The 15,811-nt window shown below is 40.8% G+C and overlaps 3 protein-coding genes across 4 annotated transcripts; 2 read left to right on the top strand and 1 right to left on the bottom strand.

The window, feature by feature from the left end:
• Positions 1 to 688: 688 nt before the first annotated feature.
• On the top strand, positions 689 to 3,529 carry atilla. Its single transcript, XM_064684474.1, has 3 exons — positions 689 to 848; positions 1,739 to 1,909; positions 3,213 to 3,529. Exons 1-3 carry the CDS (start codon positions 794 to 796, stop codon positions 3,416 to 3,418), a joined length of 432 nt encoding a protein of 143 aa, XP_064540544.1. The 5' UTR covers positions 689 to 793; the 3' UTR covers positions 3,419 to 3,529.
• Positions 3,530 to 4,604: 1,075 nt separating this feature from the next.
• On the bottom strand, positions 4,605 to 5,569 carry crok (crooked). The gene is made up of 2 exons (XM_064684396.1): positions 5,408 to 5,569; positions 4,605 to 5,330 (listed from the first exon to the last, which is right to left on the bottom strand). The coding sequence occupies exons 1-2, from the start codon at positions 5,466 to 5,468 to the stop codon at positions 4,936 to 4,938; spliced, it is 456 nt and encodes a 151-aa protein (XP_064540466.1). The 5' UTR covers positions 5,469 to 5,569; the 3' UTR covers positions 4,605 to 4,935.
• A 532-nt stretch (positions 5,570 to 6,101) lies between these two features.
• Positions 6,102 to 15,534, top strand: kel (kelch). Of its 2 annotated transcripts, none has more exons than XM_064684480.1 (6): positions 6,102 to 6,665; positions 8,816 to 9,217; positions 10,761 to 11,999; positions 12,120 to 12,637; positions 12,920 to 14,022; positions 14,081 to 15,534. In XM_064684480.1, exons 1-6 carry the CDS (start codon positions 6,208 to 6,210, stop codon positions 14,888 to 14,890), a joined length of 4,530 nt encoding a protein of 1,509 aa, XP_064540550.1. In that variant the 5' UTR covers positions 6,102 to 6,207; the 3' UTR covers positions 14,891 to 15,534. The 2 variants fall into 2 exon arrangements, with proteins under 2 accessions (XP_064540550.1, XP_064540549.1); XM_064684479.1 differs by having other exon boundaries at positions 14,078 to 15,534.
• The last annotated feature ends 277 nt before the right edge of the window (positions 15,535 to 15,811 follow it).

Raw genomic sequence — 15,811 nt, 5'->3', positions numbered from 1 at the left:
ACTTGGAAAAGGGGCAAGTTATCGACTAGTGGAAACAAACTCGTACTGCGCGGACACTAGGACACTAGTTGTAGGTCCAACTAAAATAAAATCAAGTCTCTAACTCCTATAGGTTCTGAATTCCTTGTGTTCAGTTCAATACATACGGACGAACGGACGGACAGACAGACGGACAAGGCTAGATCGACTCGGCTGTTGATGCTGATCAAGAATATATATACTTTATGGGGCTTGTCTCCGGCTTGTTGCCTGTTACATACATTTGGACACATACATTATACTCTTTTTACCCATTTTCAATTAGGGTATAAATGGATCAACCGCATGAGTCAAACTCACTCACACACACATACACACACACCCAAACACAGACACACTTATACACAAACACCTGCCCAAAGTTTTCCCAAAGTAAATACAAGAATTCACCGCAAGCGAAGCTGCTGATCAAAACAAAATAGTTTTTTCTTATTGTTTTTCTTAATTTTTTATTGCTCTCTCTCTCTCTCGTGTTTTTTTTTTGGCTCTTTGCTCCGAACTCGTTTTGAGTTCCACTCACAATTTATTTAAACAATTTAAACCGAGTAGAAAAAAGCTTCGCGCTTTGCACTCAAAACAAGTTGAGAGCTCGCGCGCAGTTGAACGGGCAAACAAACAAACCAAATGCGCATTCAGTTGGGCGACGGCAGCGAAACAGTTTAAAGCGTTCAGTTTACGAGTTCGTGTGTTAATTTCAACAAAAGTTTTAACAAAAATAGAAAAAAATAAATATATATACATATAAGTATATAAAATGCAGCAACAAATTTTCGCCTGTTTGCTAATTGCCATGTGCCTCATGCACAGTGGTAAGTTTATTTTTTGTGCACTTTTCTAATAGTAAATAAAATTAGATTTCAAATTTCGAAATGCGAAACGCAAATTATCGAAAGCTTCAATAGGAAACCGGTTTGAAGTTTTTTAACATAAATTCAAAGGGCAAAATACAAAGCTGAAGAGCAATGAAAATATTTAAAATAATTTGTAAAGAAATCAAAATAAACTTTGATGGAAAGATTTGAAAAGCTGAGCAAGAAAATTACTTTAAAATGTGTTTTATCGAAAACAACGACAATTTAGCTCAAATAGGTCAAAAATATTAAATGAGTTACAAGAAAAACCTGTTGGTGACATTTTTAAAATCAAATAGGCAAAAACAAATTGCATAATAATTTAAAATCAATTAAAAAAATATTTTTTAATATTTTTATTTTATATTAACAGTTTTTTTACGCATATTTGTCCCACAAATATGATTAAAAAAAAAATTAGTTTTATACACAACTATTTTTTGTGGATCATTTAACAAATATTTAATTTATTCTATTTTGAATCATATAAACATTCAGGAATTCAGATACAATAAACAATTAATAAAAAAAAAATGACAAAAATCAATAAATAAAATAATAGCTATATTATTTTATGCACGTATTCCCTTCATATATAAGTCGCAGCTGAAGCTGACTTCATAGCCAAAGCAAACAAAGGAAGACGTGTATTTATAGAGAATTCCAATTAGAATAGACAATTCACAGAGGGCGTTACATAATGAAGCAAACGTAACGGAAGGCGGCTCAGGTAAACTGGTTGTAACCTGAGCGAATTTGTATAGCAATTTAGATTTGACCTTGTGGCGTCTCCCTCTCTGTCTGTCTCTTGCTCTTTCTCTAATGGTCTCTGCTGCTCTCATCCACAGCAACTGCCATCAAATGCTATCAATGCAAGTCTCTGACGGATCCCAACTGCAGCAAAGATACACTCGATGCCAATTCGAATATACGCCAGGTGGACTGCGACAGTGTGGCCAAGCCGAATACCATGGAGCAGCTGCAGGCGGTGACCAGGTGCAACAAGGTGGTCACCAGCGGTAAGTGAAAACAAAACAAACCTGACCCATCCCCCGTCCCGCCCCTGCAGCATAATTTGCATGCACAAAGTGTAAACACCTTGAGCGCAAATAAAAAATCTAGATTTCTATTAATGATGTCATTGCGTAGACGCGTCGAGCTGAACAACTCAAACCGGGGGCCAATGCCAATTAGCATATATAAGGAATTCAAATCGCTCAAAAAACGCAAATTTTCGAGCTACAAGTTAGTTTTTGGCTGCCTACATGAAGCGAATTTAAATCATGAGACAAAAATAAAGCTTTGCGTAGGCTTAACATTTGGTAATCCAGTCGAAAATCAAATTCGAAATAAACAAAATAAATGTAAATAAAACAATTGGAAAAAAACGAGTCAAAATCTGATGATGCATTGCTATAAATAAGTCACAAAATTGAATTGAAAATAATTAAAATGTTGAAAATTTGAAGAAAAACCAAATGGAAAATGTTAAGTCTTTTGAGAATAAAACAACATTTGGAAATCTAGACTTGCTCATAAAAAATAAAAAATTTAAATAGTATGAGAAAAAACAAAAAAGAATTTGGAAGATTTCGACTTTACAGGAAAAAAATTCCACAAATTCAAAATAAACTAACACAATTGCAAATTTAAATAGTATGAGCAAACAAGAACAAGAATCTTCGGAATGATTAAGATTCAATAACCTTGAATATCTATAACAGATGCGGCATTTGTCTAGACCCATGCCAAGTTTCTTGAGAACTACAGACTAGCTTTCAAATTAACAGTCGTATTTGGCTAAATCAACTTGGTTCTTGATTCTCCAACAGAAGACAAACAAATATAAAGACAACTCGTTCATATCATTAATTACAAACAAGTACAGTAAAGTTATAAATCTACTGCCCACTACGTCTCGTTACTTTAGATACAAAACTAAGACAATTAAGTTTACTAGCTCAAGCCAGAGACAACGAGTAGCTGCACAGGTATGAGGCATAAACCTACACAAACTCGTCAAAATGCGTCTCGCTACTTTTGATAGCAGGAAGTACAAACTCTCGTTAGTTTTCCTGTGTCCGGAACGAGCACAGAATTTAATACTAATGCGACCTTGATACGACGAAACTTTACCCTATTGAGCAGAATTGTTAAGTTTTTTGTGCATACAATAAATATGTTTTAAACTTACCACAAGAAAGCAGCTTATGACAATCCAACAGCAGCTGTGAAAAGTCTACAAAATGTCAAAAACAAGCAACCAAAAGAAAAATGAAATAAAACTAATCAAATTCTTTTTTTTTTAACTTTTCGCAACAGATCGCGCCGGCGTAATTGTCTCACGCGACTGTCACTTTGAGGTAGTTGGACAGAAGGAGAACGAGTGCACCGTGACGCACAGCCGCCAGGTGGAGAGCTGTTTCACCTGCAAGGGAGATCTGTGCAACGCATCCTCCGCCGGGCGCTACATGGCGATGAGCGCGGCAGCGCTGCTTGCACTTTTCGCCGTGCAGATGGCGCTGTGAGCTGCTTCGACAAGTTCATAATAATAATAGAATTCGTGTACAAATAATGTGAAATGTTATACATATTGGTTTTTAAAGTTAATAAATTGCTAAAATTGTATTTTAAAAAAATGCCTTTGCACAAATAAAACAAGCACTAACCTCATGTAATCACGTATGCACTTTAAGTTTTGTATAATGTTGCTCCTAAAGTCCACATCCATCCAGTATTCGTCGCAGTTATCCATTTCTCTTCTTCTCTTTTATTTATTAATAACTTAAATTCGATACAAATAAGAACGAAATTTGGCAAAACAGAAAAAAAAAAAAATATAACTTTTCACGATTACACAAAATGCACGGACGCGAAAAAGATAAAAAAAAATGCAATATGGCAACACCGGCTGTTACAAATAACGGCGCTTTCGGCGCACACACAATTTGCTAACACAAATTAACTTGTTAAAATGTACGCTTACAAGATGTTCTCGACATACAAACAATGCCGAATGCACTTAACACTCGCTTACAACAATTTTGAAGCCTTTAAAGACATTTTAACCACGTTTAAACATAAATTAAAAACGAGCGACGCGCACACACACGAAGAAGACACAGAAGAGAGAGAATTGGCAACTTGCACAGGCTCCGCAAGGCTCTCGTACAATGCAGCCTTTGGCAGGCCACACACGTCACAATGTGTCGGACGACTCGGTGTGGTTATCGTTGGGCGAGTAACGAGAATCGTTTTAGTATTGAGTAAGAACGGAAAAGCAATATGAAAGGAATGAAGGCATGTAAACAATACTAATAGAATGGTGATCAATAGACTAAGCTTCAAATTGGTTTATTAATTAAGCTGGATATTGAAGATATTGAGAAAACTTAGTGCGCGGCTTTTACTCTCAGTCATACAATTGAAAGAGCACCAACGAGTAATTACTCGCCACTCGATACTTGGCATCGATATATTAGCAATAAGTGATTAACTAATTGATTCTTTTCAAGAAAGTATATTAGAAAGTCAAGATCATTTCTCTTTTTACATTATTCTAAATGAACGAGATAAAGAACTAATACTAAAAAACTAGTTCGTTCATTTAATTACTCAAGGGAACTTTCTGTTTCTATAATGTTGTTATTAAAATCATTTACTAATAGTAAATTTAATAATAGAGCATAGTAATTGATTCATTTAGTGAATACATATTGTTATTTAAATGGTTTATTCAGTTGTAAAAATGTTCTAAATTGCATTACAATAAAATTTGTAAACTTTCGTCGCTTAAACTAAACATTTGTAAAAAAACTGCATACAAAATATAAGAAAATAATCGAGATTACACTTTGATCCTAAATGGTACGGAATATGTGCGCGTGGAATAGATATGTTTAAAGGGGATTTGTATATATATTCGTGCGCAGAGGCAGGACGGAAATGCGTTCCAAGTGTTAAGTTCATTTCGGTTCGAGTTGAAGGCACATTAAAAATTACACATAGAGAGTGGTACAGTTCGCTTTGGCTATAGTGGATGCTGCTATTGCCGCAGGAAGTGCGCGACAAGGCCAACGGCAAAGGTGCCAAAGAGGACGCCGATCAAGCTGCTCCGCTGCGGGCCCGCCCCGTTGCAGCCGTCCTTGCTATTGCAGGTGCAGAACTCCATGAAGATGTTGTAGCTGCCGGTGCGCATCAGGCAGAAGCGTTCGTCCCCCTCAATGCCCGGCTCGCCCATGTAGGCGCAGCTGCGGAAGTAGCGCCACTCGCCGTGCACCTTCTGTCGGATCTTGCGGCACATGGTCGGACGCACGCCCTTCAGATGCTCCAGCTCCGGCGCCTGCTGGCAGTCCGTGATGGCCAGTGTGCTGTTGTCGAAGGGATCGCCGCACTTGGGATCGTTGTCGGAACGGCAATCCCAGCATTTGATGGCCCAAGCTGTGTGTGAGACACCACGAGACAAGATTTATGTTTGTTTGTTTGTGTTTGTGCGCGCGGCTACGCATGCGACTTACCTGTTTGCAGCAGGCAGCCCAAGACGAGGGCGGCCAGCATGCATTTATCCATTGTGTTCATGCTTAGATACGTTTTTAATTAATAACTAATTTGTAAGCAGCAAATAATTAATGAAAACAAAATGCGAACACCGCCCTAAAAAATATGATGCGCGTATCGATAGATATTTGCTTATATCGATGAGAACAGGGCTGCCACCTGGTCGAAGTTGGTATTTTTAGTGCGTCTCAAATGCTGTTGGGAGGGAGGTATAATATTTTTTAAAGCATTCAGGAAAGAAAGATAGTAAGTAGTAGGCACAGTACTGCGAGCAGGTGCGAAAATACTTATTTCAAATACTCTGCAACATAACCGTCTGCAGCAATTAGATGTGAGCGAAATTCTGTTAAATGAGGAGTTCAGTGGGTAAGCGACGGCCAGGCAGGTCAGTCTATCGCATGGCCGCCACATTCAAACTGCTGTAACTGCGCTGTTATGGCTGTTGTATTAATGTTGATTACATTAATTTCCATGTTTTTTAAGCAAACTCAAGGTAATTTAAGTTCTTTATTCAATAACCGAGCCAGCTTTTTTGAACGAGCTTATAGTTTTTTAATTTTTACCGAAACGGTTAACATTAACGCGCGCTGTTAAATAACATTACAGCGCCCTGTTAACTTATTGATGCCAAATATCATATGTTATTTTTTTCAGTTTTTAGACGGACTCGAATTTTACAAGTTGTTGCAACTTGCGGAGTTGCTTAAAAAATTTTGTTGGCTACATTCGGCTGCCGCGCGTGCTGTGTGAACGTGTGTGAATGATAGCGCTCACTGCATTATTAACCAAATATACGATCGGTATTATGAGCAATTTAAGCAATGGCAATTTGCAGCAGAATCAACAACAGCCACAACAACAGCAACAACAACAACAGCAGCAGCAACAGAACAACGTTGAAGCGGGCGCGGGTGCGGCTGCGGCGCCCCTATTGATGGAGCCTGGCGCAATGCCCGCCCCAGGCCTGGGCGTTGCGGTGGGCGTGGCGCAACGCCAGCGCCTGCTGCTGCAGCAGCAGCAACAGCAGAATCCCGCCGCCGAGGGCAGCGGCCTGGACCGCGGCAGCTGCCTGCTGCGCTACGCCAGCCAAAACAGCCTCGACGAGAGCTCCCAGAAGCACATCCAGCGGCCCAACGGCAAGGAGCGCGGCACCGTCGGCCAGTACAACAACGAGCAGCACACGGTGCGCTCCTTCGATGCGATGAACGAGATGCGCAAGTAAGCACGATCACGACTAGCAAATACCCTGTAGCTCTGCGAAAATAACTTTGTTTACCTTGTAAATTATACGCCAAAGTAAAAAATTGAGTGCTCGTTTGATAGATACCCAGTGCGTTTAGTTAAGAAGAAACTTAAGTGCTCCGACTAGCAGACACCCTGTGAACATTGAATATTTATGTTTCTATCTAATAGATACTCCTTTATAATAATGCTTCTACTTAAATAACTTTTGCAATTATTATCCAATTGAAGTGATATTTTCGAGACTAAAGTATGGCATTCATATTTGTGCTTATACCAAAAGCCCAGTTGGCCCATTTTTAAAGGGTATGAGTAATTGGAAATTATATTAATGTGGCCCAAAAACAGACAAGACTCCATCAACAGTTGCAGTTGTTGCTGTTGTCTCGCAAAAATGAACTAGCACAGTATACCCGACTAGGAAATACCCTGTGCGGTAATCTTAAATAACTACCATGTGTACAGGGTATTATAAAAACATAACATGTACAAAAAATGTACGATATGCTACCAAACTGTTAAGATATTCCGTCTAAAAAGCAAATAAAAGGTTAAGTCCGTCATTTTCCGACTGTTACATATTGTGGCACAATGTCAAAACGCCCGTCTTGCTTTTTTTTAATGGGTATTGGTCACCAAGAACCCGACCGCTCATAAGATATAATTTTTCGCCTGTTACAAATTCTACCACAACTTCAATACACCCGTCTTGCCCTGTTTTAATGGGTATTGGGCACCCAAAACCTGACATCTCATGAGATTTGTTTATTTTGGTCTTGGCAAAAATATGAAAAATATAATGGGCCAAAAAGCTGGCGAGACGCGGTCAACAGTTGTTTGTGCCGATCTCTCGGACTCACATTCTCTCGCATAATTGCGCATTACGCTTCATTTGTCGGTTTTGGCCCCCTTCAACTTTGCACAGATAATGCACATACTTTAAAACTATATATATATACATATATATATATATATACGTTTGCCTTTAAATTTTGTCGCTGTATTTGCTTTTGTCAAGAGGCCATTCGCTTTAATATTCGACTTTGCGATTTTTGCTTTGATTATGATGATGACTTTTTATTTTATTTTTTTAGCATTTTGTTTTCGCTTTAGACAAATATTTTTGCCCTTGAACTTGAAGTCGCTCAGTTTTTGTTTTTGTTTTCTTTTCTCGCAGTTTTTTCTTGTTTTTCTCTCTATGTATTCGCTTCCCACTTCCGTGTGAGGCCAGCTGATTAGATGTCATCTAAATGGAAAACTACCTTGATGGAATTTTTTTATATATTTTTTTTTTGTATGGTCTTCAAACCCGTTTCGATTTTTTGTTATTCGTTATTTTTGTAAGCCAATGCCCTAAACGAGCTCCACAAGCTACGCACTGTGGGTCCAATGGACACAAATCGTTGAGTTTTTTGTTCATTAACATTTTTAAGTGTAACGAACTTTAATTTATTGAACATTATTTGAGGTGTTTGTTAAAAAAGACAAAATAATTGACCAAAAAAAATGCTTGAAATGCGCAACATTTCGGTTTCTGGCGAAATTTCAATTTGAAACAAATTTTTTCTTCGGACAGCTATTTCTTTTATTATTATAATTATTTATTATATATATTAATTTTTATAAAAATATAACTTAATTTTTTGAATTCCTAATATTTTGTTTTAAATTTATACCAGAGCCACTTTTTACCTGCAAAACTTTTCAGTTTCTGAAAATTCTCCGTAATAGGCTAAATTAAAATTAATGCTTTCTTTTGGTAACAAAAATTCCAAACATTTTAATACAAAATAAAACAGTTTTTCAAATTTGAAAAAAAAAAATAATATAAAAAATAAATATTCATTTTAATTTTTGAGTCGATTAAGTAGAGTGCTAAGCGAAGTATAGAGATCGAACCCCGGTCAAATAATTATTCTTGTTTAAGTTGTTTACATACACATTCAAATGTACATTAACACATACATTCACCTCCACACATACACATACACATTGACATGCACTTATATAGATATCGCACCACTGTGCTTGACTTTATAGAAAGTTTATATGCTAAGCTTTTAATTGCTGACCTTACTTAATAACCACATACCATCATCCGCTCGCTCCATTCTCATTTTGTACAGACAAAAACAGCTTTGCGATGTCATTCTGGTCGCGGATGATGTGGAAATTCCAGCGCATCGCATGGTCCTGGCCTCCTGCAGCCCCTACTTCTATGCGATGTTCACCAGCTTCGAGGAGTCGCGCAAATCGCGCATCACGCTGCAAAGTGTCGATGCCCGCGCCCTGGAGCTGCTCATCGATTACGTGTACACATCGAATGTGGAGGTGAACGAGGACAATGTCCAGGTGCTGCTGACGGCGGCCAATCTCCTGCAGTTGACGGATGTGCGGGATGCCTGCTGTGATTTCCTGCAAACCCAATTGGATGCCAGCAATTGCCTGGGCATACGCGAATTTGCCGACCTGCATGGCTGCGTCGAGTTGCTCAACTATGCGGAGACTTATATTGAACAACATTTCAAGTGAGTGGACAACCGGGCAATCAATCAGTCAATCAATCAATAAATTCATCAAATTTCGATATATTCCAATTTCTTTTACATTCCCCATGCACTTTTTTAATTGTAAATTATATTACTTTTATTTGCTTTGGAAATTTGAATATATCTTCTAAAGTACCTAAATAACCTTAATTTAGGGGCTTTTTAAACGAACTATAACGCCACGAAGAGTTTTTAAATATATAAATATAACATTAAATATGTAAATATAACATAAAATACAACATTCGTCTGTCTGAACTTTAATAATATAACGAATCGAGTAGAATAGAATAGAAGAGATGATAATTTATTATATATATATATTAAAAGGTATTTAATCTTCGGAATTCGATTGTAATATATCAATTATAATGTATTATAGTTCCGAGTAGAATAGAATATAATATTAAACATATACATATATGCAAGGATATTAGTCGAAATCGGATTATAATGGAATATAATATATTATTAACCATATGTATTCAAGAGTCTTTCATCTGTTGAATCGGAATATAATATATATAATCGAATAGAATAGATCTCAATATAAACCAGAGTATTTCATTTTCATCTCTCAAGAGAATTTCATCTCTTGCATCAATATAATATAGTATTTTAAAATAGAGTCGAGTAGAATATAATATAATAGAAGAGATGAGAACATAATTTATATATATTAAAGGATTTTTCATCTTTGGATAAGATTATAATGGAATATTATATGGAACCTAAAAGAATAGATTAAGATATTAACCATATATTTGCCATGATATAATAGAATATAACATAAAATAATATAATATATATATATACATATATAGCCATATGTATGCGAGGGTATATCTTCTCTGGAATCGAGTTATAATATAATACAATAATACAATATAATAAAGTACAATATTATATAGTATAATAAAATAGAATAGAATAAAATAGAGCAGAGGAGAATATAATTTATATATATATATTGTTGGGTATTTTATCTTCGGAATCAGATTATAATATATAATAAATTATTATAAGATAGAATAGATTAGAATATTAACCATTTGTATGCAGGGTATTTAGTCTTCGAAACGCCAAAGATAACTTATTAGTTCGCATATAAACCGATTCTCTAACATTTCATTATTCATCTTTCATGAAATGTGATATACAATAATTAATTTGAATGACTGCAAAACAGACTTCGGAATAGACTAACGACTTTCGAAATGATTAATGGCACGATATAGACTTTGGCTTGATAAAATGAAAAAATAATGAACAGTTGGTTGGACTCGATTTAAAGACAGATTCTTCTCAGCTTAACTGATCGTGACTATCTATTTTTAACACTAGTCGAATCTAATTTCTCGCCCAACCTTCCACATATACATATGTACTATACTTAAGCCCATAAACTTTTCTTAACCCGTTAGTCGCTCACTTTAACCAGTTTCTTAAATATATATACTAGATCTTTAATTTGGCACATGTTATGACACATACCCTAACTTGTTTTTGTCTCTTTTCGCAGCGAGGTCATTCAGTTTGACGAGTTTCTGAATCTCACACACGAACAGGTCATCAATTTGATATCCAACGATCGCATCTCGGTGCCAAATGAGGAGCGCGTCTATGAATGCGTCATCGGCTGGCTGCGCTACGATGTGCCCATGCGGGAGCAATTCACATCGGCCCTCATGGAGCATGTGCGGCTGCCGTTCCTCTCCAAGGAGTACATAACCCAGCGCGTCGACAAGGAGATCCTGCTCGAGGGCAACATCGATTGCAAGAATCTGATTATCGAGGCGCTGACCTATCATCTGCTGCCCACGGAAACAAAGTCGGCGCGCACCAGGCCCCGCAAGCCGGTGGGCATGCCCAAGATACTGCTGGTAATTGGCGGCCAGGCGCCCAAGGCCATACGCTCCGTGGAGTGGTATGATCTGCGCGAGGAGAAATGGTATCAGGCCGCCGAGATGCCGAATCGTCGTTGCCGCAGCGGCTTGTCCGTGCTCGGCGACAAGGTTTATGCCGTGGGTGGCTTTAATGGATCGCTGCGTGTGCGCACTGTGGATGTTTATGATCCGGCTACCGATCAATGGGCCAACTGCAGCAATATGGAGGCGCGTCGCTCCACGCTGGGCGTGGCTGTGCTAAATGGCTGCATCTATGCTGTGGGCGGCTTTGATGGCACCACCGGCCTGTCCAGCGCCGAGATGTACGATCCAAAGACTGAAATATGGCGTTTTATTGCCTCCATGTCGACGCGTCGCAGCTCTGTGGGCGTGGGCGTGGTCAATGGACTGCTCTACGCTGTTGGCGGCTACGATGGCTTCTCCCGGCAATGCCTCGCCTCCGTGGAACGCTATAATCCCGATACGGACACTTGGTGTGCCGTTGCCGAAATGTGTTCACGTCGCAGCGGCGCCGGCGTCGGCGTTCTGAATAATATTCTATACGCTGTGGGCGGTCACGACGGGCCGATGGTGCGCAAATCTGTGGAGGCCTACGACCATGAGACAAACACCTGGCGTTCCGTCGCAGACATGTCCTATTGTCGTCGCAATGCGGGCGTTGTCGCGCACGATGGCCTCTTGTATGTGGTGGGCGGCGATGATGGCACCTCAAATTTGGCCTCGGTGGAGGTTTATTGCCCGGACTCGGATAGCTGGCGCATATTGCCCGCACTGATGACCATTGGACGCAGCTATGCGGGCGTCTGTATGATCGATAAGCCCTTGTGAATGGAAGAGCAGGGCGCATTGGCACGGTGAGTGTTTTTTCTCTTGCCTTACTTAATAATTAAATCTTCAAGTACGGCTTTTAATTATGCCTTAATATGTTTGCCTAATATATAACTCCACTTAACATATTTGTCATCTGTTTCTAGCCAAGCGGCCTCGCTGGCCATAGCGCTCTTGGATGATGAGAATAGCCAGGCTGAGGGCACCATGGAGGGCGCCGTCGGTGGTGCTGTTTATGGTAATATAATAGCAGCAGCAGCAGCAGCACCGCCAACGCCTGCACAGCAGCAGCAGCAGCCCGCTAATCATCCGCACTATGAAAACATTTATGCGCCAATTGGACAGCCCAACAACCAACAAGTTGTTGTGGCCAATGCCAATGCCAATGCCCCTGCAAATGTTGAGGAAGCAGCTCAACAACCACAGCAACAACAACCAGCAGCAACTGAAGCCAATGCCAGCAACAACAATCAGCCACAAGCCCAGCAAGCAGCACCCCAACAACAACAGCAACAACAACAACAAGCGCGCATGCTGCCCATGAATAATTATCGCAATGATTTATATGATCGGTCCGCATCCACAGCGGCTGCCTACGATGTGCCAAGAGCGGTGCGCTCCGGTTTGGGCTATCGTCGAAATTTTCGCATTGATATGCAAAATGGTAAGTCACCAGGTTAACAGAATGGACCCTGATAGTGAGTAGTGAGTAGTGAGAATTTCCGTAACATGCAGATGCATATATTTTTGTATAGCATCACCTTCTGAGTCCATGTGGCCACCTGTCTTTTGTATGTTCAGCACGATCTATAAGAGCTAAAGCTTAAGTGTAGACAAACAAGTATTATATTAAATTCAATATGAGTAGCTTACGATATCTACAGGGTATCCCCTACTTACTTCTATTACCAACTTAAGCTGACAATCCATTTCTGCTCCTTTACAGGCAATCGTTATGGCAGCGGCCTGCGCTGTGCTCCGCTCTATGCCAGCAATAGATCCAATTGCCAGCGACAGCGCAGCTTTGATGACACCGAATCGACAGATGGCTATAATCTGCCCTATGCCACGGCGGGCACCATGCGCTATGAGAACATCTACGAACAGATACGCGATGAGCCATTGTATCGCACCACAGGCGCTTCGGCGGCAAGTCGCGTGCCGCTCTATACGCGCCTGGATGTGCTGGGCCATGGCATTGGACGCATCGAACGGCATCTGAGCTCCTCCTGCGGCAACATAGATCATTACAATCTGGGCGGACACTATGCAGTGCTGGGACATTCGCATTTCGGCACCGTGGGTCACATACGTCTGAATGCGAATGGTGCCGCAGCAGCAGCCAGTCCCAATGCCAGCAGCTGCACGGTGCCCAACTGCCAGGGCTATGTGGCTGGCGGTGGTGTGGCTGGTGCTGCTGGTGTTGGTGGTGCAAGTGCTGCCGCTGCTGCTGCAGCCGCCGCAGCGGCGGGCATGGACTATGGCCATGTCAAGGTGCCCGTCAAGAATAGCGCCTCTTCCTTCTTCAGCTGCCTGCATGGCGAAAACTCGCAGAGCATGACGAACATATATAAAACCACAGCTGCTGCAGTTGCTGCGGCTCACCACTGTTCACCACTGACGCCCAATGTCTCCATGGAGCGTGCGGCACGCTCTGCATCCGCCGGACCCACCACAGCCGTTATAGCAGCAGCAGGTGCTGAGGAGCAGCAGCTAAGCGGCGGCGACAGCGTGTGCAGCTCGAGCACAGCAATGCGCCCCACGGGCGCCATACCCAAAATAAAAACCACCAGCAAAGCGGCCAAGGAGTCCAGCACAGCAGCCACTGCTGCCAGTTCGACTGGAGCCGAGAAGGTGGCAACTGGAGCAGCGCCCAAGATCGCTGCGATGGCCAAGAAAACAACAACGGCAACAACTGCTGCAGCGCGTTCGAACTCCTCGTCGGATGCCAGCAATGGCAACTTAAATCGCATATCCAAGTCCAGCCTGCAGTGGCTGTTGGTCAACAAGTGGCTGCCGTTGTGGATTGGCCAGGGACCCGAGTGCAAGGTGAGCCTTGATTAACATTAAATAACTGCCTTTAATTACATTTGATTTGCTTTAGCAGGTTATTGACTTCAACTTTATGTTCTCGCGTGATTGCGTCAATTGTGACACCGCGTCGGTGGCCTCCCAAATGTCCAATCCGTATGGCACGCCACGTTTGGGCCTCGGCACACTGCCGCAGGACATGATGCGCTATCAGGGCAGCACGGCCAGCATGCGACGGGATGCCAATGCAGCTGCCGCTCGACCGCTGCACAGCAATTTGAGCCGCTTGCGCTGCGGCGCCGACAAGCGTCAGAACCTGACGGCAGGCAGCAGCTGTAGCAGCAGCAGCGGCAGCTATCGCTACGAGGACCCCTCCTATGAGAATGTGCACGTGCAGTGGCAAAATGGCTTTGAGTTTGGACGCTCGCGTGAATATGATGCCAGCTATAATCAACAGCAGCGCCCGCTGCTGCAACGCGCTCGCTCCGAAAGTCCCACGTTCAGCAATCAGCAGCGACGCATGCAGCGCGCAGCGGCACAAGCACAGGCACAAAACTGCCAACAATCCGCCAAGCTTGCCGATCCTTTTAAGAACTACGAACTGAATGTGGACAACAATAGTTTTAGGCCCAAGCAGCCGGCGGCAATGGAGCTGTGCGATGAGCTGGAGGGCGCTGTCGGTGGTGCAGCTGCCGAATCGGATGCAGAGCAGACGTTGGAACCTTTAAATCCTAGTGATATCGAGACTGAAACAACGACTACAACAACAACAACAGCAGCAACAACAACAGCAGCAGCAACAACAACAAACAGCCAACAGCAAAACAATGCAAATGCCGCAACGTCTAGCAACAACAATGCAAGCACTCAAGAAGCAAACGACTAAAAAAAAATTAATTCGATATACATATAAAAACGTAGGATTAGCATACGATACATGCAGTTGCAAAATTTACGATTTTATTTTACCTGAGTTTAGATTTTGTTTAATTTTGGTTCAACATTTGTCACACTTATAATTAGATCTCACGAAAATTGCAATTGGCGACATGCATAAAAAAAACTAATAACTAACTATTAACTCAGAAAAAAACAAACAACTACTGATATTGTAGAATTTGATACATTGTGATTCGAGGCGTTTGCGTGAATCCGCCAAAGCTCGAATATATAGCCTATTTACTAGACTTTTAGATATATATATATTTATATGTATGTCACTCTCTTTTCAAATAGCTAAAGCATTTGAACGCGGCCATTTAAGAGTAGTTTCCATTACTACATCTATAAAAACAAATGCCGAGACGCAACATGCAATACAAAAGCGCCATATCATGCACATTATATATACATATACTTAGGTACATATAACATATATACATTATATAGAAATATAAGCAATACGCATTTGATATTTAATTTCGAAATGTTCCAATATAAATTGTTGTGTTATTTTTTGATGGCACGGCAAACAAGTCCACTGCCCCAATTCCCCCTCAAATATGAATTATATATGCTTACCTATCATTATTTATTAATGTATTTTTTGGATAGGGGGCGTGTCAGCTGCGCCCCCTTTGATATTGGCATTTGTTATGTGCACGCGCTTTGTTCACATTGTGTGCGTTAAGTTTTTCGGAGCTTCCCAAGCAAATACAAAATAAACAAAAAATGAAAGGAAAATGAGAGGAAAAACCATTTCATACTATCATTTAGGTCAATTAGCATAACAGGTATTATTTACATGCATACTACTTATATACATACATACTATATACATATATACAAAAAAAATATACACACAAAA

This window comes from Drosophila montana, unplaced genomic scaffold, assembly GCF_035044405.1.
Source record: "Drosophila montana isolate Dmon_TW-CO22-7 unplaced genomic scaffold, ASM3504440v1 contig_2747_1, whole genome shotgun sequence".
In the NCBI taxonomy this organism is placed as follows: domain Eukaryota; kingdom Metazoa; phylum Arthropoda; class Insecta; order Diptera; family Drosophilidae; genus Drosophila; species Drosophila montana.
This window is presented reverse-complemented; position numbering and strand designations above follow the sequence as displayed.